Source organism: Gouania willdenowi, chromosome 1 (assembly GCF_900634775.1).
Source record: "Gouania willdenowi chromosome 1, fGouWil2.1, whole genome shotgun sequence".
NCBI lineage: Eukaryota > Metazoa > Chordata > Actinopteri > Blenniiformes > Gobiesocidae > Gouania > Gouania willdenowi.
This window is the reverse complement of record NC_041044.1, coordinates 27,443,011-27,470,677: the sequence shown is the minus strand read 5'-3', so window position 1 is coordinate 27,470,677 and position 27,667 is coordinate 27,443,011. Positions and strand designations below refer to the sequence as shown.

At 38.0% G+C, this 27,667-nt stretch overlaps 2 protein-coding genes across 39 annotated transcripts in view; one reads left to right on the top strand and one right to left on the bottom strand.

Moving 5' to 3' along the window:
* The window catches only part of ptprdb (protein tyrosine phosphatase receptor type Db), a 222,565-nt gene extending 219,400 nt beyond the window's left edge, over positions 1–3,165 (top strand). For all 35 annotated transcript variants that reach the window (XM_028450464.1, XM_028450408.1, XM_028450368.1 and 32 more), the window contains one exon: positions 28–3,165. In XM_028450464.1, coding sequence (XP_028306265.1) covers positions 28–96 — 69 coding nt within the window. In that variant the 3' untranslated portion in view covers positions 97–3,165. The remainder of the gene's footprint in view (positions 1–27) is intronic.
* A 3,403-nt stretch (positions 3,166–6,568) lies between these two features.
* kdm4c (lysine (K)-specific demethylase 4C) overlaps positions 6,569–27,667 on the bottom strand; it is a 41,884-nt gene continuing 20,785 nt past the window's right edge. For 2 of the 4 annotated variants that reach the window (XM_028445405.1, XM_028445414.1), the window contains exons 14-22: positions 26,677–26,920; positions 25,026–25,102; positions 24,519–24,574; positions 24,224–24,332; positions 14,477–14,671; positions 13,432–13,602; positions 11,606–11,725; positions 7,799–7,891; positions 6,571–7,683 (exon numbers count right to left, since the gene is read on the bottom strand). In XM_028445405.1, the coding sequence (XP_028301206.1) occupies positions 7,516–7,683; positions 7,799–7,891; positions 11,606–11,725; positions 13,432–13,602; positions 14,477–14,671; positions 24,224–24,332; positions 24,519–24,574; positions 25,026–25,102; positions 26,677–26,920 (1,233 nt within the window). In that variant the 3' untranslated portion in view covers positions 6,571–7,515. Of the gene's footprint in view, positions 7,684–7,798; positions 7,892–11,605; positions 11,726–13,431; positions 13,603–14,476; positions 14,672–24,223; positions 24,333–24,518; positions 24,575–25,025; positions 25,103–26,676; positions 26,921–27,667 lie in introns of all 4 variants that reach the window. The other 2 variants (XM_028445421.1, XM_028445430.1) reach the window with 2 other exon arrangements.

The window sequence follows — 27,667 nt, the reverse complement described above, 5'->3', positions numbered from 1 at the left end:
GACTGAACTTTCCCTGTTCTCCCACAGGACCAATACCAGTTCTGCTATCGGGCCAGTCTGGAATACCTGGGAAGCTTTGATCACTATGCAACATAAACCCTGGCGGCTGACCACCACCCCGTCACATCCAACTGCGTGCACCTGTTTTTTTTTTAGGTCACGCACAACCTGAGTTACTGCACAACGCTGCGATGTGTGTTCTTTGCCACCACATGCAGAGCAAAGGAGGACCAATCGGCCTATCCCGTATTAAGAAACAGCACCTCTAACTGAGCCATAGCAACCTGTTAACAAAGAGAGGGGGGAGGGGCTCGTCCCACCTCAGCCCATGAAACACACACCTATTGGTCAGCGCGAAGAATCCTCTTCACACACTTTTCCAATCAAAAAATACTCGATCAAATCCAGATGTTTGTTTGCTCCAGATTTGATGTTTTGGGTTTGGAACCATCACCTCCTCCTCCTCCTCCACCAGTGTAGCATCAGCCAACCTGAACTCTGGTGCCGGGTTTTTCCGTCTCTGGACATTTGGATTTTTCTACCATGAGGACTGTCTGGTAAGACTTTATGGAGGAAAGAACTCTGATATTTGAAGCACCAATCATTTGCCAATAGGAGGCTAAGAACACAGAACACTCAGTATTAAACAGATGAAGAACATTTCATTCAGTTTTGTTTTTTTTTTTTTTAACTGACTCATTTCCTGTGAATGCAAAATAAGAGGTTTCTACCATACAGTAATAAAACATCACCAGTTTCTTATGCTTTATGATTTAACTCAAGGGAAGCAAAAGAACGGTTAAACACAAAATAAAACATTCATTTAGTTTTTTAGATATAAGTTCTGGAAAAATTATTCCTGATGGCACATTTTAATTTTTTATTTTTTTTTTTACTGTCCCCACTTATAATGAAAAGAAGCAAAAGTTGTATTTCTTTTTCCTGTGTAATCCAATGAGCTGTAGCCATTTAAAGAAAAAAAAAAAAAACATGATACTGTCCTGTTTTAAAGGTGTACAATCAAAACTCCTGTGCGAAATATTCACAATTTATAAAAAATGCCACCATGGAGTGTCACTGTCCCACTCTCTTACAGAAGAACACGTGTTTTCGCATGCACACACACACACAGGAGTCTTAATGTCCACGTTACGTCGCCTGAAATGTCAAAAAAAAACAAAAAAAAATGGTTTGTGTCTTGTTCCCAAGGCACCAAGATGACTAAAGTCCCAAGAGTGAGACATCCAAGTAGTTTAGTGTGTACAATGGAAAAAAGCAGGATAAAAACAAGTGCATCGAGAGCTATCCCAGGAAGCTAGATATGATTTTTTATTTTTTTTATTCTTTTTAAGTTTTGGCTGGTAAAGAGAGAAAGGTGCAGAAATAATAAAGAAGTATGGTGGATTTTTCTCACCTTTGACTTTTCTCTTGTTCTGATTCAGTGTGCAATAAGTAGATGTATCTTATATTTTTGTCTCAACTCACTAACTGCAGTTCTATGCCATGACAACGACGATGATGATGATGATGATGATGATGATAATGATGATGATAATGATGATGGTTACGCTTGTTCTCGTCCCTACCACGTTTAACGTTTCTGCCGAGAAGGGACGCCCTCGTCTCCTATGGCAACCGACAAACGATCAAATTCATGTTTCGAAAACATCTAATAGGTATTTTTAATTTTAGATTATAGTGCCTTATATTACACGCCTATTTTGATAAAGTTACTTTAAAGGTTATTTTTAATGTATTTTATGTATGCTTGTGTATGTATATGAAGTGTGTGCGTGTGTGTACTTGTTTTGTTGAGTCACAGTATGTGAATTATCGTCATGTTTTTGGATGTAGAATTGTAAAACAAAGGCTTTGGGTAAGCTGCATTTAGTTTCTCAAACTGGGGTATGTGGACTCCTGGAGGTCTAAAAGCCAGAAGTTGTGGTCCTAAAGGTTATTTCTAAAAATTAAAGTTATGATAAATTATGAAAAATTAGACTTAAGGGACATTTCCTCCACCTTAAAAAATCCTTGGCCCCAAAACTCCAATAAGACTTAAGTACAGTTTTAAGATAATCTAGATCGGGGGTGTCAAACTCATTTTCGTTCAGGGGCCAAATACGGACCAGCTTTATCTGAAGTGGGCTGCACTTGAATTTAATATCCTCAGAAAAAGAAATCCATTATAAATAAACAAATCCACTGATAAATATTATATATTATTATATGATAAACATATATAATAATAAATATGATACAATATACATAAACAAAAATACATATTGCACAACATTCTATTCCTTTTTTTTTTTTTTTTTTTTTTACCAATTATTGTGTAATTTTGTGGGATTGGTTGTGAGAAAATGCAGGATACTAGTGTTTGTACTTTTCACAGTTTACGTCATTGAATGTGTAAATTTGGACGGGCTGAGATATCCACATCTGAATTAGTTGATAATGTATACAACCATAATGATTTCTATGTCATTTTACTTTCACCTATGGGCAGATTTGGATGCTATAAAGGGCCAGATTTGGCCCCCGGGCCTTGAGTTTGACACGTGGTCTAGATCTTCATATGCAGGATGTGTCTTCATTCAGTATTTTCATTTACAGACAACTTAGTTATACAAGCTGTGGAATCACTCTCCTCATAGAGACACAGCTTTGGCGCCGACTGTGAATTTTATTCGTCAAACTTTAGTCGCTAAAGTATGTAAAGCTCAACAGACCAAAAGGTCAAACAGGCGTTTGTCCTAAAGGTTAACTGTTCACCATGTATCGTGATCTGCACTCGTGTGTTTTCTTTAAGCAACAGAGGCTGAGAAAAATCCAGGTGCTACGTCTCCAGCGACACACACAACCCACGCTATCTTGTTTTTATATATTTACGGATACTGCTTGATCATATAAGGGATCGCTGACCTTTTTCCTCCATCATCCCACAGTTACCCTGTTGATGTTTTTTGTATGCATGGTACCACGTTTGAGACGCCCTCGAGGTCACACCTGTAACGGGAAGACTTGCACTTTCTCTCTTTGTACTATGCACTAATACAAGTATCCTGTTATCTGTTAGCCCCGCCCCCAAAACCCAAGTCTTTACTTGAAGAGAAAAGATGGACCCTGTAATGCCCACAACGGTTGTCTATATGTAAATACCACAGAACACAGAGAATAATTGAAATGACTAATTAAAGGTAAAAGCGTGAATAGAGGTTTATCATCTATAAAGAGTGATATATTATAAGGGTGCACCAGAAATCACAGTGTTAGGGCACAGCTGTTTGTACAATACATCACATTGTGGATTTGTTGTACCACAAATGAAAGAGTTTCACAGAAAATTTTTATATTTTACCCCCCGATGTATCATGTAGGTGGATAAAACTGGAGTTTATAAATTGTATAGAAATGAAAATATGGTGTGTAACGCAGATCACTCACTTCCAGTAGGTCTGTACCTGTAAACGTTCGTTTTTTTTTGTTCTTTTTTGTTTGTTTTGAGTCAACAAGTGTTTGTTTTCTTTTCTTTCTTCTTCTTTTTTTTTTTTTTTTTAAATCTTCCATTGGTTCTCAGTACGTTTGAAGACAGAAAAAAGCCGGTGTGTATGAATTTCTGTTCTTTATTGACACAAGTTTCATTTCTTATGAATAAACTCAAGTGAAATAACCACGACCGCCTTCCTGTTTAATTCACTAGAGCCAAAGTGACTGATGAAAGACACAATAGTTTTTTTATATCTTAGACTGGCTATTGGTGATGTGGAGAGAAAACTCAAAATCAAACGCTGTACACTTGTTTTTTTTATTTTTTTTATTTTATTTTGTCTCTTTCTTTAGAGCTTTTTGGTCAGTTATTCTGAAAGACACTTTTTATTTTTAATTAACCCTTAGCAAACTGCTACATTTGTCAGCCAGCAGCACTTCCAGGAATTTACCAATGCTGCTGTACTAGAGTACACTGCTAGGAAGCGTAAAGTGCTACGCTGTCAGCTGACAGCTCCTTTAATCTAATGTGGGAAATCTCAGCATCCTGGATGCTCCGAGGTATAATAGGCATTTCAAAATGTGATTATCTTTCAGAGATTCGCCTGTGGACCTTTATTGAGGGATGATAAACTAATTGAAAGCATCACAATAACATAATGTCTTATGGCAGGGCAGGGACAGCACTTCTTTTTCAGTTCACATTTTGTTCTTTTCAAGTCAATTCTTAAGGGTTTTCTTTTTTTGTTTGTTGTTTTAGACATTTCAAGTTCTCTAAATGTACAAAAATCCCAGACTTTATTCAATTATTGAAACAAATCTTTGATGACAGGCGTTCCCTGAACCATCTGAATATATTCAAAGCAGCCAGTGAAGCTGAAGTTAACGTGTGATGTCCTGATGCGGCCTCTGATCACAGCCAGGCTTTCCGTGCCATCCTCTGCTTTTCCTTGAAACATTTTCCCTCACTTTAATGGGTACGAGGCTAAATATAACAGCGTGATTTGTGGGTGTCTTGCTCTCCTTTTTTTTTCAATTATTATTCCAACATTTTCTAACAATATTGTATTTGGATGTGTAATGAGAACTTCAGTCTCACAGGGCTTTTTTCCTTATCCTTCTTTTAGACTCAAACTTATATCCATATTAGGAGAAAAACCCAGTGAGGGCCTGCGTTGTCGCTCTGATACTGACTGAATACAGAAGAAAAAAAATAAAAATACAAAACATTAAAATACACAAAAACTAGAGCACTTTAAAGACGCAATGTGATCAGCAAGAGGTGCTGCAGAAACACCATAAAGAGATGAACATAGGGAATCGTTGATTTAAAAAAAAAAAAAAAAAACTGATCCAGAATCCATATTATGATCCCAATTGCCTCCAAAAATCACTTGTTCCTTATACCAGTTTAGATATTTCCTGCAAATGTAATCAATATCCCTCCATTAGTTTTTGAGTTTGACTGTTCACAAACACACGCAGACAAAAACATAACCTCCTTGGCAGAAATAATGACTTCTATAAAAACAAAATCACAAGACAAACAACACAAGTTGACTCAAAGCTCACAAAATGAGCGAAAAATACAAAACCACAAAGAAAAAAACACTAAAATGGGTTCAAAGACTCCAAATCGCAACGAGACCACACAAATTGAGTCCAAAAACACATAAGACTATACTCAAATTCACAGCAAATACACGACTACATTTATACAACATAGCATTTACAAAAAGATGCAAATTATAGGAAAATACAGAAATCAATTAGAAAATCGCACAAAAAAAAAAAACAAAAATGACCGTGGCTCAGGTGGTGGAGGGGTCGTCTTCTGATCGAAAGGTTGGGGGGTTTGAACCAAGTCTATACCTGTCGAAGTGTCCTTTGGCAAGGCACTGAACCCTACGTTGCTCCCAGTGGTTGGTCCCATTTTTGTGTGAATGAGTCGATATCGTAAAGCACTTTGAGACGACCTCAGTGTAGGGATAAAGCAAGCGCTATATAAATCAAATCCATTTACCAAATAAAACAAATAAGAAAAATAAGTCATAAAAAAACAGAAGATGACTACAAAAATAACAAAGAATGTATAAAAACACACAATATTCTAAATGCTGACACAAATGTTGATAATGTGGCCCTTTCATCAGACAATCACAATAATTAATTAAATTATTAAATTTAAATTAAATTGGGGCTTTCAGATTTATTGGTCATATATATGTTGTATATATATGACCAATATGATCATATATACATAAAAAAGTATGTATGTGCGTTAAAAATTTGTCCGCATTTCAACCCATCCCTGAGGAGCAGTTGGCAGCCATTTTGCGGCACCTGGGGAGCAGTTAGGGGTTAAGGGAGATGCTCAACATTCCACAGTGATGGCCCAGGTGAGGTTAGAACCAACAACCCTCCGATTACAAGCCCAGTGTCCTTAACCACTATGTTGATGCAGAAGTTATTACCTTTGTACCAACCCTGCAGGTGTTCCACCTCCGTCCTGTTGGTGACGTATTTGATGGAGACAGGAAGGTGATTATCCCACAAGTGTTGTGACTTTTTTAGCTTAAGTTGAATATGCAGTGAACATGCTTCTCAATCACAGCCTTTTCATTGCAATCTTGCTAAGCATCGCTAAACCTCAACGTACATGTTAGAAGAAACTGTCATTTTGAAAACGTGGAACCAAACACGTCCACACACTCGTACAAGCAGACAGCGATACTGGGCAGTTGCATAACAATAAAGGATTTTGGATGTGACTGACATCATGCAACATCTAAAACCTGTGCGATGAGCAGCCAGCAGGACAAACAGCCTGTTTTAAACCATGAACATGCTACATTATGCTCCTTAACGCTTTGATGCTGATCAAGCAGGTAAAGATAATTAATAGATCTACAAATATTTAAGTGCAAGTTGAAGCACAAATAAATATTGACAATAATTCAGATTATATTACATTATCTAAATATCAACAAAAATGTTCACATCAGCGTATTTACCTTCCTTTTTTAATTCAACATTAAAATGTCACATTCAATGTAAAAAAAGAGTCAAATGTGTATTTTTGGAAATGTGTAATTATTTTTTTTTTATTGTTTCCATACAGCAGTTAGCAATAGTTTTACCTACAGCAAGCCAAAAAATAAATACAAGCTTTAAATAATTCTAACATTGTATTTCATTCAGAGGAACAACAGTAGAATTCACAGGATTAAGACGCACATCATCCAAAACAAAACAAAAGAAAAAAAAAACATGAGACGCTGTCCAAAATTATTTTTCCAATTATAAAAAAGGTTTGTTCATCTGATGTTAAATTCATACATCAATTCTTTACATAACCTTTTGGTTGGTTTGGATGGAGCAAACATGAAGGAAGGAAGGAAGGAAGTCACCGTAAAAGTAAACTGTCCAGCATTAAAAAAGGGTGGAGAGGATGCTGAACATGACGGCAGGGGCAAAACTACAAGAAACTGAAACAAAATGAAAAATACAAAGCAAACCACAGATTCAAATAGCCAAAAGAAGCAGGCTACTTAGAAAAAAAAATCAAATTTTTATGTTTTCATTTACAAAAAAGTGTCAGTGTGATCCAAAAAAGATGCTTCTTTTTATTTTTCTCCCTGACAGATGTAAAAAGCACTTGGTAACCGAGGCAACAGTGCTCTCTGTTCTGTGCACTATCCCACCACAGTCTGTCAGCAGCCACAAACCATTCCATTGTCTAAAACAGTGGTCCCCAACCACTGGGTCATGGACAATTTGGTACCGGGCTGCAAAGAAAAAATAGTTTTAAAAATGAATTTTATTTCATATTTACGATTGTTCCGGTAATTTTATTTTTCCCCAGGCAAAAGGTTGGGGATCACTGATCTGCACACCTCAGCTCCCCTAAACATTCCTTTTCTCTCATGGACTTAGAGGAAGTTGTGCAGGGCTGTAAAAACACAAGCATACTCACAAAAACGCAATCAAACTCTCACACACAGCTCACTGCATTACTTTAATACTTCATTTCTCTTTGTGGCTGCGGGGCTCCCATGTGCTTTTCACCGTGGTACGGAGACCTGGAAGGGCCACAAAGTCTTTCTGAAAGCGTGAGTTTGGTGTTCTTTGCCGTTTCCTCTCGCCCTGTGTGGTGTAAAAGGCGTCTTGAAAACGCATGCTGGAGGCTGTCGACTGGACAACAAGAGGAGAGAGAAAACACCAGAGTGCTTAGAACATGTTAAGTTTCTACTAAACTGGTAGAACTTGTAGTTTACTGGTGAGGTTACTTTGTAAGTCTAATACTTACAAGTCTGCGTTTCACCTTTTTTGGCAGGTCTTCACTCAGAGTGTAGACATCTTCCCTTTTTGCCAGCACCTGAGACCCGTCTTCAAACTCAACCTTTAAGAATATGGAAAACGGGAGAGAGTCATGGAACCATCACCTATTGAAGCTTTTCTAATAAAATTTTTATCAAACACCAAGGTCAAAGGAGTAATACGTAATTACAAGATATTCGTAGATACGAATACCAATAATACATGAAAAATGGGAAAGTGACACTAAGTTAGACATTGTTCCTTGACCTCCGGAAGACTTTTGACACAGTCAGCCATGATGTTCTAGTCAGACAATAAACTGGATCAAGTCATACCTCAGTGGCAGACAACAGTGTATGAGAATAAAGAACACCCTTTCTCCACCTAAAGATTACACCACTGGAGTGGTACAGCAAGGCTCCATCTTGGGACCTTTGGTCTATAGCAGGGGTCGGGAACCTATGGCTCGCAAGCCAGGTGTGGCTCTTTTGATGATTGCATCTTGCTCGCAGATTTCGGCTTTTCAGATAAAACATAAAATATTATCGCTTGTTTAATCCATCCATCGATTTTCCACTGCTCATGTCTTGTTCAGGGCTGCAGGATTATGGGTAATCACGTAAACGCCCCCTTTTGAATCAGTCTGCTCAGTCATTAGCTCAAAGCTTCGACGAAGAAGATGGCGAAAAGAAAAAAAGATGATGAGTATCGTACATTTCAGGACGAATGGACTGAAGAATACGCCTTTGTGGAGAGAGCAGGTTCTGCGGTGTGCCTAATTTGCAATGACAAAATCGCATCGATGAAACGGTCGAATGTAAAGCGGCATTTCGACACACGCCTGAGTTACATTCCTGATGTCTCCCTCAGAGATTTCGAAGCAGAAGTGGCTGACCTGAAGGCCTTAGACATGTGGGTGAATAAGTTCAAGTCACTGAATGATGATTTGGAAAGAATCGCACGACAGAAAGCGGAGTTGGCGAGCAAGCACATGTGGACAGAAATGAAAAAACTTCAACCGGAAGATCAGCTGATTATCAAAACTTGGAATGCGCTTCCTGTCACATTCGACACACTGAAGCGTGTGAGTATTGCTGTGTTGACCATGTTTGGATCTACGTATTCATGTGAGCAGTCATTTTCACATCTTAAAAACATCAAGTCCAACCTACGATCACGTTTAACGGATGAAAGCCTCAATGCCTGCATGAAGCTGAACCTCACCAAGTACCAACCAGACTACAAAGCCATCAGCAAATCCATGCAGCACCAGAATTAATGGTTAATGGTGAGTATTATCACAACATTATTTAAAAGAATAAATTCAGAGGCTTGTTATACTCACATTTAGGTAAATTCAGGCTTAAAATATATTATATGGCTCTCACTGAAATAAATTTCCAAATATTTTGCTTTCATGGCTCTCTGAGTCAAAAAGGTTCCCGACCCCTGGTCTATAGTATTTACATCAACAGCCTCCCCTCTGTCTGCACGGCCAATGTTATCATGTACGCAGACGATACAGTGCTGTTTGTTCAAGGAAAAAATGAAAGTGATGTGGCAACAAAATTAACTGATTGAATGCAAAAAGTATCTGACTGGCTGTGTGAAAACTGTGTGACATTAAATACTGACAAAACAGTCGCAATGTACTTCACAAATAGAGGTAAACGCATAACTTATCCAAATATTTTTATTGATGCCAAAAAAAATGTATATGTTAATGAATTTACCTATTTAGGTGTAACCCTGGACCCAACTTTGACTTTCAAAAATCATGTAAAAAAAAAAAAACTTTGAAACACTCAAAATGAGTTAAGTGGTTAGAACCTGAGCCCCCATCACTTCGTCTGTGGGGTGAGAAGGTCACTGAAATGTATTTAACTCATTCAGTGCCAGCCATTTTCAAAATTTCTACCCCCCTCAGTACCAGCCGTTTTAGAGCATTTTGACTCATTTTTAAGGACCCACAGAATATTTTGTAATATGACAATCTGAATTCTGACACCAGATTCTGAAAGATTGAAGTAACTCTAGTTTCATCAGAAAAAATAATTTTGTTTCTAGCTTGTTTTGTTCTGTTTCACACAAATCGCCAATTTGTGACAAAAAGCTGAGAAAAATATCTTTTTCTGAAAAAATCTATTAGTGACTTTGAAGCAATTTTTTTTTTGCTTTAGTGACACCTAAACATTGGTTTCCTTCTATAAAACTACAAAAACAACACTGAGACAGGGCTTTTGATGGCAACATTATTATTATTTTGCTATCTAGGTCAGAGTTAATGGATTTCTTACTGTATTTTGGCATTCCTCCAAATCTCTCTCTGTCAGTCTCCACACACGTAACTTCCTCCTCATCCCGGACATGCCGAGTCTCACTGCTTGGCCCGTTTTTTTGATCGTTTTATCTCACCATTGCCACACTCTCAATATTCCACTCAGGTTCCACATATGCTCTGGTTGAGTGTGAGCTGCTGGGAACTTCAGCATCAACTCAGTTGGTCACTACATCATTGTCCAAGTTAGATATTCACCGGACAGCTTTGTCACACTGTCTCCAAGCAACCCCAGCCGAAAAACACAATTGACGTCTATAGACGTCAATGGCACTCAACGTTGCTAAACCAAATGACATCTATAGACGTCAATGGCACTCAGTGAGTTAATAGAAAAAATAACATATCCATTGAGACTGCAGAGAGAGGTGTTTGTTAAGAGGTGGAGCCCTGCTTTGACTGTACTGGTGAGGGTCAATGTCTAAATCTCTCTCTAAACTACATGTAGGCATCTTTCCCCCAACCTTACCGTTTTGATTTGTTTGCTTATTTTGGTTCATTTCCCTATGTATCTTTACATATTCAATTGTTCTTTTCCAAATTATTGTATTGCATTTTTGTACATACTGGATGATACATGATGAATCTGTGCGACAGCAAAAACAAAAAAGGCAACATTGTATAATGTACTTTCTGTGTTGTACGATTCTGAATAAAGAATATGGAAACAATCAGCAAAATGTGAGAGAAATGTAAAATATTGTCCACTTAATTGCATTCTATCTTTGAAAGTCTGTTAGAAGTCTTTGAATTCTTCCTTTACATTAAAAATTTAATTGATTGTTTTTCACTGAGAGCTTGAAATAAAGCCCCGACTCTAACTGCTCCATGTCTACGCACTGACAATGGAAAGTTCTTGTTCAGCCTATATTAAATCGGACCGACCTGAAAACGGGTTTACGCGTCACAGATGCATCTATGCATGCATAACGTTTGACACCCTGCTCAGCTAAGTGAAGCCTAAAATGGAAGCCACATGACTCTCGGCTAAGTGAATATTTCAGTGAGTTTGAATAATGCAGATTGTCACCTCCTGCTCATCCTCCTCCTCCACCTACACATGTTCTATTCCTCCGCCCTTTTTCTATCACTCCATCTCTGGGCAGCTTTTACCTACCCATCCATCCATCTATCCACTTCCATGTCCTTATTAGCCACCCTGACTTAGCACCTTGCCTCCTTTTTCTCTCTCGTGTCCTCATTTTCACTCTCCAAACAGAGGCCAGGAGACCTTGACAACGTCAGAGGAGCCTCGACGACTTATGTTTGAGAAGTTGAACAAGGTTACAGCTGTACTGCTTTGACCTAGAAACTTTGCTTTTAAATACTTCCACATTCACGAGAAGAAGATCAGTAAATCCACACAGCTGAGTATGTCACACATTCCCTGGTGTCATGATTGGGTTGTTATTACCCAATGCTATAAAAATGGACACACACATTAAATCCCATATGTACCTGGTACATGTAGGAGATGCTGGATCCCAGGTATTTGGCACCATAAAACAGCCCATCAGGCCATTTAACTTGAACAGCTTCTCCAACTTCTGGAGGACCCAACGTTACACAATCTCGACTCTAAAAGGAGAAAAGAACGAAGATGAGGTGAGTCATATCCTCCTCACACAGGGGAGAAGTCCTTCAAAGTGGGTCTGCGAATATAGGCTATTCAATCAAATATTAAAGTCACCAACATGATGAAGAGGAGAGTTCAATGTTTGAAATACCAGAATTAGATAGAGGAGAAGAAAAGAAGAGAGAAAGGAGAAAGTTACTGAATTATTCCATGTTATTTATTAATTAGTGGATTTAGATTAGGGTGACCATATGCCCAGTTTTACCTGGACATGTCCTCTTAATCTTTATTTAACCAGGATAGTCTCATTGAGATTAATAATCTCTTTTTCAAGAGAGTCCTGAAAGCAATTAATCCTAACCCTAAACCACTGTGGATTTGAACCTGCCACCTTCCGGTTACAAGCCCATTTCTATAACCACCAGGCCACCACTGACTCGAGGTAAAATCGTAATCTACGTTGAATTGCCTTTGAAAGATATATCACAGGACTACGTTCCGATAAATTTAGAAATTACCGGAGAAAGGGGTGGGCGCCACCTTTCAAAAAGGTCTCAGACAACCGCTCATAGAATATCCATGTCAAATTACAACCCAATTCAAAAAGCATTCACGGAGGAATAGCACATACAGAGTAATGGTCCATTTCAAAAAAGGGCTGCGAACATCTCATCATATTCATTCATAAAGTATTCATACCAAACTGCATTCCGATCTAACAAGAACTAATGGAGAAGTAGTCATTTGAAAAGGCACCCCGTGACACGCATGGGGTAATGGGCCCCAATGATTGCCAATGATTCGGTACCACCAACCATCGTAATATTTGACTAGCAAATAAATTAGAACTTTTGTTTTTGGCCTAAAAAAGAAGGAGCCACATAGAGAAACTTAATCTATCGGGAGTTAAGGTAAAGTTTCCATCACCTGGTCTAGACCTCATCACCTCCCGTCTCCACAGACCACAGACAAAATAAAGTTCAGAGTCAGCATGGGACCATGGGATGTAAACTTTCACAGTTGTTTATTGAAGTGTATATTTTAATGATTATTCACTGTTCTGTAAGCCTTGAGGTTTTTTTCCATTTTTAAAAAATGTCTAAATTTCTAGGAGGAAATGTTTCTCATTGTTTCAATGATTGAGAATTTTTAAGAAGTGACCATATACAGTGTATGAGTTTTTTCAAGGAGTGATTGTTATAATGAAAATTAAAGGTGATTGACTTCAGTCATTTTTTAGTCTTTGTTAAAAAGAGAGAAATTCATTTCTAAACCTTATGGTCAATAACAAATTATTTATCAACTATATTGTATTTTACTGTTACAAGCTAGATTCAAGAAAATGTTGAATTACTTTGAGCATGCCGAGGTCGGCCCAACTGTCCTCTTTTTTGAAAGTCATAATATGGTCACCCTAATTTGGATTAAGGCAACTAATTGATTGTAAAAGGTGAACATTTGATTTTCTAGCATCATTAGATACTTTACTTGACAAATTCAGTGTAATCTCATGTTTAAACTAATCCACATTAATAATTTACTCCATTTAAGTTGTGACTTGTATTTATGCAGTGATGGTTGATTCCAAAACCATGTTGGGAGAAATGTGTGATTTTGGGGACAAACATAAAAGTGTTTTCCTTTAGCGAGAGCTGAGATAAGTGTGAGGTGAATACTTGATTCTGTGTCTAATTAAACACATCCTCACCACTATATCCTCAGGGTAGGTATCGTTGGAGAAGGAGCCGTCGTCGAACATGACCTCGTAGAACATCTGGGAGGTGATCTGAGTGACCTTTGAGCTGTAGTAGCGCAGGTTCTTGTGTTTGGAGATCACCGTCTGGCCCAGTGAGATTGGGGCTTGACAAGCTCGCAGCTTCTAGTGAAGCAAACGCAGGACATGTTAGACACGAGTATGAGGATAATGGATCCACATTCTTTATTTCATTATAACATATTTTACAGCTACAAACAGAATGCAGTCATTTTAAATAAAAATCTAACATATTACATCATTATCATGATTAGAAAAGTTATATTTCTATATATGGTGCAAACTGGAGGCTGTAAATCAGCTGGCTGTAGAGAACTTTGACGTTATATTGGAAAACTAAATTATCTCACGTAAAAAATGTGACTTTATCATACAGTAATTATAAATTAATTATTGACATAACACAGTTTGACACTGTGCTTTGCATTTATATTACATTACATATATTTTATAGAAATCACTTCTTATTTGGAGCTCCAGAAGGTTTTGCCTTAGGAGTTTTCTTTTTGTTTTATTCATTAAACTGAGTTTATAGGTGCTCTAGTTCGACTGGTGTCCATTCTAACTGATTATTTACTTCAAGTTTTGTTCTTGTTTGCTATTGCTAATAGGACATTTTTCAGGAATTATTGCAAACAGCTGCATTTTGAGCAAAACAAAGCTTAAAATCTCAACTGTGAACGAAGACAACCTGTTAAACTGGACAACAGTGGCTGTGCATTATATACAGAGCAGGTTTAAACAGGGTTTGGTGCATGAAATAAGGAAGAAAATTAGCTTTTTGTAGTCTGAATATGGGGAAATAACTTTTTCTTTGAGAAGTATTTGGACTTGGCCTTTTTTCTTTTAGTTCGGTTTCACATGCTTTATATTTTGCTTGAATTTTGTACATATTCTTTTGTTGAAAACAGTGGAATAAAAAGCCATTTTCCCACATTGTGGAGAGTGAATAAACAAGCAGCTTTCCCTTCATACTTACCACTGCTGTACTCCGTAACTGGTGTCTGTGGCAGGTGATGGACACAACATACGGCCAATCATCAGGCTCCATGCTGACACCAGCAGCGTGGGCGCAGGTCACATGAAACGAGGTGGGACAGCGGCCACATGAGCACTGGATGCACGCCCCCACCTGCCGCTTCCCGTTGCAGCGTTTACGACAGTAGATGCACTTCTGTAGGCACACAGAGGCCCAAACATTTAACATCACCCCCAACTTCTTCAGCTCACAGCGGCTGTGCTGCACACACTAGGGATGGGCCATATAGACTGCATCCTGATAGTTTCTGGTATTTATCACGATAATGGTAAAAGTTACAATAAATAAAAATAATAAATAAAATTAAAGTGTACACAGGTTCCTTACAAACAGATTAAATTGAAAACAGTTTTAGTAGGAAAGATGAAGCCCTCATCGAGCACTGTAGACATTGTTCCTACTTCTCTGCTTTTAAATGTTTTTGATGTTGTTGGTCCTTTTCTGGCTCGGTCCCCAGCTTTGTTAAACATGCGATAATAAACCCCATTCTTAAAAAACCCAATCTTGATCCGGGGCAGCCTATAAACTACCGGCCCATATCTAAGCTTCCCTTCATGTCTATAATCATGGAGAAAATGGTTGCTAAGCAGCTAACCTCATACATGGAACAGCATAATTATTATGATAAATATCAATCTGGTTTTAGATCAATCCACTCCACTGAAACTGCTCTTCTGAAAGTTTCTAGTGACGTGATGATGGCCGCTGACTCTGGTCGTTACACAGTTTTAGTTTTACTTGATCGGACAGCTGCCTTTGATACAGTAGATCACAGTATACTGGTTGATCGACTCGAATCTGAGATGGGGTTTTCTGGTACTGTTCTCCAGTGGTTTACCTCTTACATTAATGGAAGAACCTTTAATGTTGCTATTAATGATGTAATGTCTAATATGTCCAACCTTTCATGTGGAGTAGCCCAGGGCTCTGTTCTGGGGCCTGTTTTGTTTTTATTGTATCTGATGCCTCTTGGTCGGTTGATCCGTCATTTTAAAAATGTGTCTTATCATTTTTATGTTGACGATATCCAGTTGTACTGCTCCTTTAATGACTCTGAGTTTCACTTTTTATCAGAGTTCTTAGACTGTATATCCTGTATCAAAAACTGGCTGTCATCAAATTATCTCCAGATAAATTCAAACAAAACAGAAACTCTGATCATTGCTCCTGATAAAAACATCCCTCTGATTAAAAACTCCCTTGGTGATCTGGGCTCATCTGTTAAAACCAGCCTCAGAAACCTTGGGGTTGTTTTTGATCAGTCCATGTCTTTGGAGGGACATTGTCGTCAATTGACTAAAAACTGTTTTTACCACCTGAGAAATATCTCTAAATTGAGGCATCTTTTATCAAAATCAGATCTGGAACTGGTCATACACGCATTTATATCATCTCGTATTGACTACTGTAATTCTGTTTTTACTTGTTTTAATAAGTCAACCCTAAACAGACTCCAGATCGTTCAGAACGCTGCTGCCAGACTTTTAACTGGTGCTTCTAGAACATCCCATATTACCCCCATTCTTGCTACTCTGCACTGGCTTCCAGTTAAGTTTCGCATAGAATATAAAATATTAGTTCTCACGTTCCGCGCATTACATGGTCAGGCCCCTAAATATATCTCGGACTTGTTGTGCCCCTACTCATCAGGGCGATGCCTTCGGTCTTCAGGTCAGGGTCTCCTAAAGACCCCAAAAATTAAATTTAAGACCAGAGGAGACCTGGCGTTCCAGGCTGTAGCTCCCAGACTCTGGAATAACCTGCACCAGTCTCTCAACTGTGTGGACACTTTTAAAAAACTGCTGGAGACTACACTTTACAGAAAAGCTTTTAGTTACTGGATTTTTATTTTTATTTGTCCTTTAATGTTGCTGTTCTTATGATATTTATGCACTCTTGTTTTATTATTCTATTGTGTTGCACTTGTACTTTTACCACAACTCTGTACAGCACTTTGTGATTTTATCTGCAAAAAATGCTTTATAAATAAAGTACTTACTTACTTATCAACAATACTAACTAGTAATAGCATTTACACATGAAAAAAAGCTACAATAGCTGTTGACTCAAAGAGCTCATGGGCTGAAATTTTATGGAATATACTGTATTTGTGCATTTTGGTCACTCTATTAGTGATATTGTATGCAATGCATTTATTTCCGCATTTATAATGAAATTCCTATTAAAAAAAAAAAACGTGACCAGCGCTCCAGAAAATAAGTTGTTGTCTAAAAACTTGAAACAATTTTGGCCCATGGAACAAGGTTTTTAGGGGCATTCTTAGATAAATTTAGGCCAAATGACCCCGTGGCCCTCGGTAAATTACGACACTCCACGCACTTACATACGTCATCAATGGGAATTTATAGTTTATATCGTGGGATGATATATCATAAACAATAACATATCGCACATTCTTAGCACACACTGATAAACTGATGTCATAGGTTTGAAAAAAATACTACAAGATATACAAGTATGCCATTTTGAAAGCAAAGTTAGCCCATAGTGATTTTATTTGATGACAATTAATTAAAACTATTTAAAATAAGAATGTCCTGAAGTTGAAAACACAGTATAGCTACCATTTTTGAAAAGATGACAAATCAACAGTAGCTTTGTTTACAGATTTAACAAGACAAAAAGGCAAAAAATTAAACCATAATCAATCAGACTGTGCAGGTGTGGCACTGGCAGCCACACCAGAAGTTAAACGTTTCTGTGAAGTATTGGGATACGGAGCTTGGACTCCATTCATTGTTCCACCATATGCCACTGCCTTGTTCTATATCCCTGATGGCTCAGCCAAGCAGCATCAATTACACAGTAGTCAGGCACACATTCATTCAGCCATATTTTCTCAGTGGCCGGCCACACTCCGTGGAGAGTAGAGAGCCAGACTTTTCACCAGTGCCAGCAGTTCATTCCTCTTAGTGAGTGAGTGGATGTTCCTCATGAAGAGTGGCAGCAGGAAAGGCTTCTATCGCCCTGTCCAAGTATATCGTTTGGCTCTGATGCATTCAGCTCTGGTGTGAAAACCCTACCCATCTTATTTCAGGAGGTCCTCCTACAGATATAATTATATTGTATGACAGAGAGGGAGATTTATTGATCATATTATTTTTTATTTAATGTTTTTACTTCTGATTGTAATGTTCTTATTGATTTTTAAAATGTTAAATGTTTTCCGTGGCACTTTTTAATCATGTAAAGCACACTGAATTGCCTTGTGTATGAAATGCGCAACACAAATAAATTTGCCTTGCCTTGCCTTGTCTAGAAATATGATTTCCTGTGACATTAAGGTGAGACCATCACGTTAACTTGAGGCTACCAGTTTATCACAAATGTACAGTGCATATTACGGGCTTTTGTTGTGAAAGGCTAAAACAGAAATTAAAGAATGAGATTTCTCACCTTTTACTTAAAGGCACAACGTGGACTTTTTGACCTAAAGAGCTGACCCATACGAGTTATTTTAAATGATTCCTCAGGCCAATATACAGCACTTGACCATATCAATGCTCCGAGCGAGGCTTCCATCTTGAAATACCGCCTATGTAAGTTCGGAGAGACGGACCTCTTTCACCAGGTCATGTGACCTGGAGAATGCCTGGAGAATGTTTCACTTTACGACAGTCACATGACCACAAGGTCAGATATACAGAGTTCCCACGTGACGTCACAACATACGGGCATTTCCCAACCTGGCGCCATTGCTGTGGGCAGCTGAAATAAGTTTAGCCTCTGTTAACAGCCAAAAGAGAACAATATTATAGTTTTGTGTTGGGGTAATGGTGCACTAATGGCCACAATAGTTCAGTTAAACGTGGATTCTTTAAAAAGAAAGTCAGATCTGTAACTTCGGGATAAGGATTAGCTCTAAGGGCTGGGTCGGTCGGGTTGGGGTGCGAAACAGGGCTGGGCTCGTGTCACGGTTACAGTCTATGGGCTGGAGGAGCAGCCGTTACCGCCACACTGTTTTTTCCCCGCCACCGGAGACCCAGTGCTTGACCCGCCTCGCCGCATCGTCGGCCCCCTTCCTTCAAAGGTTGCTGACGCGGCGAGGAGGGCCGAGCGGCAGGCGGCAGGGAGAGGAGGGCGGCAATGGCCCAGCCTCGCTACGCACCCCAGCCCGACCAACCCAGCCCTTAGAGCCAATTCTTATCCCGAAGTTACAGGTCAACTACTGTCTGCATACACAATCAAAAGACAAGGGAGGCTGGCCCGACTGTCTGTTGATTTTTGCAACAGTGCTGCGGCGCTTGTGGCCACAGGGGCCCTTGCGTGAAAGTTACCGGTCTAGTGCCCCTAGTGGCCAAAGGTTACACAGTGTGCCTTTGATGAAGTCTTGCTTTATCATTAAATAATTTTTATCACACCCACTATGAGGAAGTGTTGCTCCTGGAAGAAGGTTATTGCAATACATCTTAGTTAAGCTTCTTTGCGCCATTCAAATAAACAGTTCTAGTCATCAATAGCAGAATGTCTGATTGACCAATCAGTGACAATAAAGAAAGCAATTAGCTAACCAAAATAAAACACAAAGCTAATACACGGGTTATGTTATACATTTCTTTTATTTTCCTAGTGTAGTTTGTATTTATTGGTATAGCTCATCTTGCTTGTTATTAAAACCATTTGTTACAAATTTCAACCTAATAAAATATTATTTTCCATGAGCAAAGAATAAGACACAAAACATCTGCAGAGAAATAATCACATAAAAAAAAAAAAAAACAAAAAAAACAGAAGAACGCTACTCGTAACATGAACCTCAAACTTTGTTTAAAGCCAATATGCCCATCGACTAATCATATGTAAGATCTGCTGAGGATGTTGTTATTAGATACAGCAGTGTAAACACACCACTGACGTGAGAAAATTGAAAATAGAGCCTCGGTTGTAATAGAAAACATCTCATTGCATGGTTGGAACATAAGGAAACCCTAAAATAGGGGTTGACTGGATGACATTGCTGAAGATTCCCATGAAGATCCAAAGCTGCAGTGAGTTTGTTGTGATGTTCTTTTAAAGACAGGCAAGATGTAGTCAACCAGACATGCATTGCACACACCCTTTAACACTGCTCTACTCAAAGAAGCACAAATACACCTAAACTTTTAAAGCTATCCTTAAATTCTTTCATCTTCTGCACCAAACAGCCCATCAAGTCCATTTCCCCTTCAGTGGCATCTCCCCACAAAGCCTCCTCTCTCCTACTAAGTGGAAATAATGACGACATCCTCCCATTAAAACTCTTTTCCACTCTGTCCTTCGTTCACCTCTTTCACATGCCTCAAATCTCACTCCATTTCCTTCAGTCCTCTTTTAATAAAACACCCATTTGCGCTCTTTTTTTTTTTTTCATTTCGCTTCCTAGCCCGCGGTTTTACATCACATTGAAAATTATTTATATTCATCATTCCCCAAAAACAAAAAGGGTTAGCGCCAATTTTGATGGAGAAAATAATTTTCGAGAGTAAAATCAAAAGAGAATATTAAAGTTGAAAAACAAGATTAATGTTAAAAAGACTATATTTAAAGTTCAAGTTTTGAAAACAAACTCAAAATACAATATTGTGATAAAAGTCAAAAGTTTGCAATTAAAGTCAAATCTACAGAAGAGGACTAGGGCCAATTGACTGGCTTTAAAACTAGCCCTAATCTGTTTCCATACAGCGCCTCAATAGCCACAGACAAACTGAATGCTTTACCTAAACTTGACTGTTTTTTAAGTTTTTGGCAATATCTCTTCAAAGTCCTTAAAGAGTCCTTAAACTTCCTTAGATTTGACTTCATTAGCAGACCTTCGACTTTTATCACAATATAGTATTTTGAGTTCATTTTCAAAATTTCAACTTTAATCTCGACATTTCGACTTTATTCTCGACATTATACTTCTTTTTCTTTTTTTAATGTCTCTCTTTATTTAAAATCAGGCCCCAACATGACACGGAAATGCTTCACATGCATGTTTTATGACAATGTCAAGCATTTACACACTATTTTTTACAGGAAAACGGGTGATTGAATGTCTGTGTGACAAACGCACAAATATGTACAATTCCACCCCAATTACCTTCAAGATCTTTCTCGACGTGTTACGTTTGTTTAGTGCTCATGTTATCCTGTGATTGAAAATGAATGCAGTGCTTCATCGGTGAGTGTTTTTTTATGTGTTGTGATGAACAAGTGGTTCAGATTATTACTACTGCATTCAAATCTGAAAAGGGTCTGGTACAAAGACAGGTTTAGTTGATGGTGTATTAGTGAAACTGGTAATTGACATTATATTTCAACTTTTTTCTAGAAATTTCAACTTTATTCTTGATATACCCAAAATAATTTCCTAATCCCCTTCCGTATGAAGTGGGTTGATACAGCAACTAACTCAGCTAAGGTCCTGCCTCAGCTGTAAGTGAGCTCAGGTGGGATTTGGCTGGTGGTTATAAATCCTTATAGTTGCATGTTGAATGTGCAGGAATATGGGATAAAAAAAGCCCCTTCAGATGTTTAAAGCTCCTGCTATCTAACAGGAAGTGCTGCTGGAACAGAGTGTTTGATAGGTGGATAAGGACGTAGCACTGAGCAGATGGGTCTGTCCTTATCAGCAAGAGTCTGTGAAATAAAGGCCCATTTTTTTTTCATGCCTTTGAAAGATCAATAAGTATTTTAATTAGCTGACCTTAGCAGAAATAATTAAATTTAGCCTCTGCGGCAGCAGGCCGTGCCACATTTCTACAATCTTCAGCTCAGCTTACTTCATTTCTGCATCAGTTGAGGATCAGGAGGTGTTGTAAGGAGACTTTTCCCTATTCTTCTTCTTCTTCTGGCGAGGCACCCAAACGGCAAAGCTAATGCTTAATTCAAAAAGCGTGCTGAAAATTGAATCTTTTATTATGTTGTCCTCTGTGGTTTCCCGGCATTATATAACTGAACTGATGGACTTTTAAGTCGGTGCTTGTCTTGGCGACTAGCTTGCCCTACATTTCATCGAGTCTTTTCCCATGTCTCCTCTGTTACGGACAGCAGTGTGTGGGTGAACTGGTGCGACTGTCTCGTCCTCCCACCAAACCAGGACCTGATGCAGTTCATGCAGGCATTCAACACAAGCGGCCTGTGTGCAAAATCTATTGAATCTATCTATTGAAAACTGAACAAACAAACAAACATATATATATCAGCAGCTTCGATGTGTATAACATATTTTCCATTCATCCTTGGACCTTCTGCAGAGTGTATTTGGGTGCCTGTGTGGAGCCATGCGTTAAGAACATTCCCACAGTAAATTATGAATGTGTATGTGCATGTGTGTGTGCGTGTGTGCGTGTGTGTGTGTGTGTGTGTGTGTGTGTGGTGCAATAGTAAATTATGAATGTAGCGGGCCGCTCTAGGGGCGATGAGTCCAAGGCGAACTTCCAAACACAAGGCTTTTGGAAAAAACGCAAAAATACTAAAGTGTAGGAAGATGTTGATCCAATAAAAGTTGATAATATTTAATTTTCAATTAAAAGGCTTGTGTTTAAACTGATGACATTTTTTGTGGTATTAAATGGTGAATTTATATGTGGTTTTTTTTGCCCGTTTCCCTAAAATGATTAAATTGACTTATTTTAACATCTCCTTGTTGTCACTGTTTCTACTGAGAATAGGTTGATAAATTACTTGGTGTCACAGCAGATGATTATTTATGCCACAAGAGGAACAAGCTTTTCTTTCAGATTAATCAAAATGAGTTTATATGTGTGAGTTAAACTACTTAAGCGTCATTTGGTGACATGTTCGAACAGAATTAACACTTAAATATATAAACATACTTGATTTTTTTTAATGGATCCATTTCCAGCTTTCCTGCTACAATGAGACTAACCTGTGATGTCAAGCGTAAATTGGTAGTGTAACAAACTCTGCATCTAACAGCTCGAGGCTGTTTTTTCTCAAAAGGCATTAAGGGAATTTAGATGCTTTGATATTTGCCACTGTCCAGTTTGCGTCAGAGATTTAAAGTGCGTTTCTTCGTTTCCAGTCAGAACAACGATTTGTTCATATTTTTGCCCGTGGACAAAGAAACTACGCTTTGCGGTTTGTGCTTTCATATCCAAATATACCTTATTTCCGTGTCATGTGAGAAGATATTAACCAAATCCCAGTAAACACCCTGCGGGTAATGTCAATGTGTGCAAAAAGTGTCTCATTCAGAGTTTGTTAAGGCATAGAACAGGCTTCTCAAATGTGCTTACAAAAGAAAATCAGTAATGTAGACTTTTTTGTTATTGAAACTAAAAGGTATGAACCAGGGTTGTCAGCCGTGAGTCCAATGAACATGTGCTGGAGTCATTGAGAAAGAACACATGTAAAATATTCTATACCATCATATTGAAACTGACACCTGTTTAATGGATGAATGTGGCAGCGCCAGTAATAAACTAGATCTCATGCATGTATTTCAGAGCTTTCTCTAAGAATTCAAAAGCTCCAGTGATACCAATCTAATTAGGGATGTGCAATATCTTGTTGCCGATATTCAATATTATTATTTTACTTACCTATATTTGACCAGGTAAGGTCAGTTGAGAACCAGTTCTCATTTAAAATGACGACCTGGGTCGGAGTCAATGGAGTTACACATGATATGCCGATATTTTATTTATTTTTATTTTTTAAAATAAAATAATAATAATACTATTTAATCTTTAGTTATAGAAAAAGTGCCATATTCTATTTTAATATGTTGTCTCAAACAATATCATATATCGTTTTTGTTTTTTTTCCAATATCTGCGCAAAAACCGATACCAATATCAACCGCTATCACATTTTATGGCTAATATCGGATGATAATATCGCCCATCTCTAATATTTCAAAGTCAGTTTATTGTTTTACATTTATCCTTTCAAAGGGTTAAAGTATCAAATACACATAATATATTTGTTGATCATATAATCCAAATATCACTGTCTTTAACATCCTAAACATATAGACCCTATATTAATGCTTGTACATAAATAAAGGATACACATCTATTCCCATTGTGTACAGGTAAATATACATCATAAATGTGTATTTGTATTCTTTTTAGGGTGACATTTGAAAATTCTGTCCAGGGATTACAGATGAAAAATAGCCTTCTGGCTAAATCTGGTAAATTTTCTGTATGAATATTAATGTACACTGTCCCTGTTAAATATAAACCAATAAATAAAATAAATAAATAAAATGATAGACAATATATATAGAATAGTTATAATTTACAGGTCAATGTAATGGTTGCATCATACAGTGGCTGGAAAAGGGCAAGCATGACTGCGTCTCTGTTATCCATCTTGTTTTCCAAGCAACATCTCCGATACTCCACATTCTGCTGAGCCATCATGACGCCTGTGGCACACGGCGCTAGCTATAGCGGTAGCATGTCTGATCTGCTGAAGCACTCCACGTACCTCAATGAGCAAACACGTGTGTGCACACCTATTTGCTCACATCAGGATAAACACCAGCATGAAGGCATTACAACGCTGGCAGGCAAGTTCTCGCCTCCCACCCACCAGTGGTTAATTATCTAGCTCTGATTGCGGGCATGTTCGTCTCACATTGTTAATTAGAACAGTGAACACTTCATTAATTAGACCGGCCTCATCCTCAAGGATAGTGTGTGTTCATGTGTGTGTGTGTTCGTCTTCCTACCAGCTTGTATCGCTGCATGGGGATCCTGCTGGTGTCGATGGGACTTCTTTTAGCTTCGTTACTGAACCTCGCCTCTGGCAGCGCCACAGCACACATCACGTGGGCCCATCTGCATTTACATACACAGACACACAATTAGGAATCAAAAGACAGGATGAGAGATAGGAGAGACATGCATAAACAAACCGACGAAAGCATTTTAATGACTAAGATATGCAGCAAATTATTTTGTGCAAGTTCTGGTTGATCAAGGCGGAATGTACAGAGCTCATCACAAAGCAATGTCTCGTCTTACTTGTCGTTTTGGGTTTTCTTCAAAGCTCCACCTCTGAGGTTACATAGACAGCATTCCTGATAATAAAAACAAACAAAGACACACAGGTGATTACTAGAGTGAGGAAATAGTTTATCACCCTAAACAAGTGTGTGTGGGAGGTCGTGCAAGTTATTTCACTTTTATAAATGGGCTGTAAAATGCTTTAATGAACATAGGACATTCTATTATAGATCCTGTCAGTAACTTCCTTACTTTATTGAAAGCAGTAAAATTTGTGGGGCATCTCTAAATGGAATTTATAATCCATTTCTTTATGATCAAAAGTAGCTGGAAAGATTAAGTGTTTTGAATAAAATGGTAAAGGCTGACCCAAATATTAATGTGAATAACTAGTTCTGTAAATAAATTGTAATCAATGCAGGTTAAAATGGCAATCCAAAAACTATTCTTTCAATTTTCAAAATGTGCAAATAAATACTCAATCTCGCAAGGCAATCACAGAAGTACATGAAAGGAAATTCTTACCACCGTAAAGCTTCCATCAGTGCAGCGATCACAAGACCACTGTTCACTGATGTCCTCGGCAGCAACTCCATAACAACCTGTGACAAGATAAGTGTGATAAATAAAAATAAACACATAAACAGTTACACACAAATGAGAAGACATACTCATAAGGAAAACATAAAAAGAAATTGTTTGCCTTTTAAGAACAAACTCCAAGAATGCTTTTGTTGTAAATGCCAAAAGAAAATGGTAAATAAAACATTGTTTCCATAGATTTGTGTCTGGAAAATAGTGTCTGTTCTGTGCATAAATACACATAATCAAAGTCTAAGTAGAAATGAATAACTCTGCAGAACTCTGACTCTTCTACGTCTGGGTGAAAAAAAACTACTTTTCTCATGGTTGACATGGGGATGTCTACACCCGAGAAAAGATAACTACAGCCAATGCTTTAAAGTTTAAAAAGTCTTCACTCAATGTGACAATGTCAAGGTGTTTTGCACGATAATGGCCTTTTCTTTTCATACACTTCACAACAGAGACTTCGAGCATATCTTTGCTTTAGTTTTGTTCCGTGTCTTTGTGTCCTCAAAAGAGAACAACTTTTAGGATTCAATTTAGTTAAATAAAAAAAAAATGTGATTAACAGCAAAGCCAGCAGCTGTGTACAATCCGTGGGCTTGTGGTTTTTGCCATGTAAGCCGAGAAGGGGATATTTCATTTTTTTTTCTCCAAACACTCTTGTTGCCTGTATATGAGAACGTCTTTGTTCTTTTCCTCCACTATCACCCATAAAACCATAAAATAAATCTAAGCTCACCTCTAGTTCCTTTCCAGAGTTCAAATAACAGCACAAAGGTAACACTACATCAACTTGTGCTTATTGTTGAGTCTCTAAAACATACTTGTGGCTTTTTCATCAGTTTCGAATGACATGCTCTCTGTCTCCTTCCCACACCCTACTTTGCTTCTACATGGTTACAGAAACCTTTTAAAAAAAAACAAAAAAAAAAACAGAAAAATGTGTGCAGGATGGCGGTTAAAAGCTCATACAGTAGGTATTTAACTACAATACTTTTTCTCACAACATGAGAAAGTGATGAAGAAAAAATTGTGCCCTTCAGATTTCCTGAAGTATCACAGATTTCAGTGGTTGACATGCATTTATGAGTACTAGTCTGTGAATGACTGGCTTGAGGTTTAGGACATTGGCCAATGTGTATGACTTGGGGAGGAAAATATAGGGCTATATGAGGCCGTATGTATGGAAAATTTAAGTAGTGTTAAGATCACTGTATCTGTGAAGTGAAGCAGTGAGATTCCGGGGGGGATTTAAGAGTGTGTGAGGACTCGTTACTAGAACAGGAAGTATGTGTGGTAAAAGCAGAGGATTCACCCCTCATTGTGCTGATGAGAGAAATAAAACACTGTAAACCGCAAAGAGCGAGAGGGGAAAGGGAGCAGAACATTGAAAGATGGTGAGTCAGACCTCAAACCCTCTGACCCTCTCACAATGTCATCAGGAAGACAATCACAACATGTGGAAACAAATACTGTCAGGTCGGTTTGGAAAGTCGACGCATCGGTGTTTACAAAGTATTGACACACGTAGCGGCGTGTACCTGAGAACGACCACAAACACCTCACGCGTCTACGTTTGAATACGTACTTGCATGGACTTGTAAGCAACAGCTTTGACAGTAGATCAGAGGGGATGTGCCGTCTTCTTGCAGCAAGGGGTTCATAGGAGTTGGAGGAAAGTTTTGCTCCCGAAAGGAAAAGCAGATCTCTGGGATCAAAGGTTTGGTCCTATCCAACGCTCTGCAGGCAGGTGTGGAGCCCCCCATCGGAGAAGAACATTTTGAGGTTTGATCAGCGATGACTGGTTTATTCTCTTCAGCTTTGTCTTCACCCTGGAAGGGAATAATAATCTGTCATTTATATCTCTTCCATACCACCCAATTAATAACTGAGAAATTAATATTTGACTACAACTAAATTAAGTTTTCAGGTATTTTGAACTCACTTTCAATGTATCATGTCCCCTCCTCAATCAACACTACTATAACTACATACAAGAACTAGCACAAAAACTACACAAGAAGTACCACCTCCTCCTAACATAGCAAGTCAAAAAAGAAACAGATGTTGGAAATGTAATTATTCCTTCCAGAGAAACAGTGGGCAATAATAATAACGACAGGCCAATTTCAATGCCATGACAACAAGAGAAGAATTAATTCAGTTTTATTAATAAAAACTTAAAAACCAAAATGTCTTTTAGACAAAGCCTGAAAAAGATTAATATTTAAAAAGGGTTGACATGCAACCGCATGAGTAATGTGAATAAGTCGAAGAAAAAAAAAACAAGCAGCACTATAAAGGCAGAATACTTTTCTACTACTGTGATCCCATAGTATAAGCGAGGGAAAGGAAATTTAACTCTGAGGGTTAGCGGAATGTCTGTTTTTTAAGGAAAAAATAAATAAATAAATAAATAAATAAATAAATATTAATAATATTATCTGTTTTGGATTAACCTACATTATGTCTATTGTTGAATAAGTCTTATTTTACTGGAAAAATGATACGGTCAGTGCTTTAAGTGGACCGGTATGCACTTATACATTTTACCCCACAGCGTACTGGGAGTTTTTTCT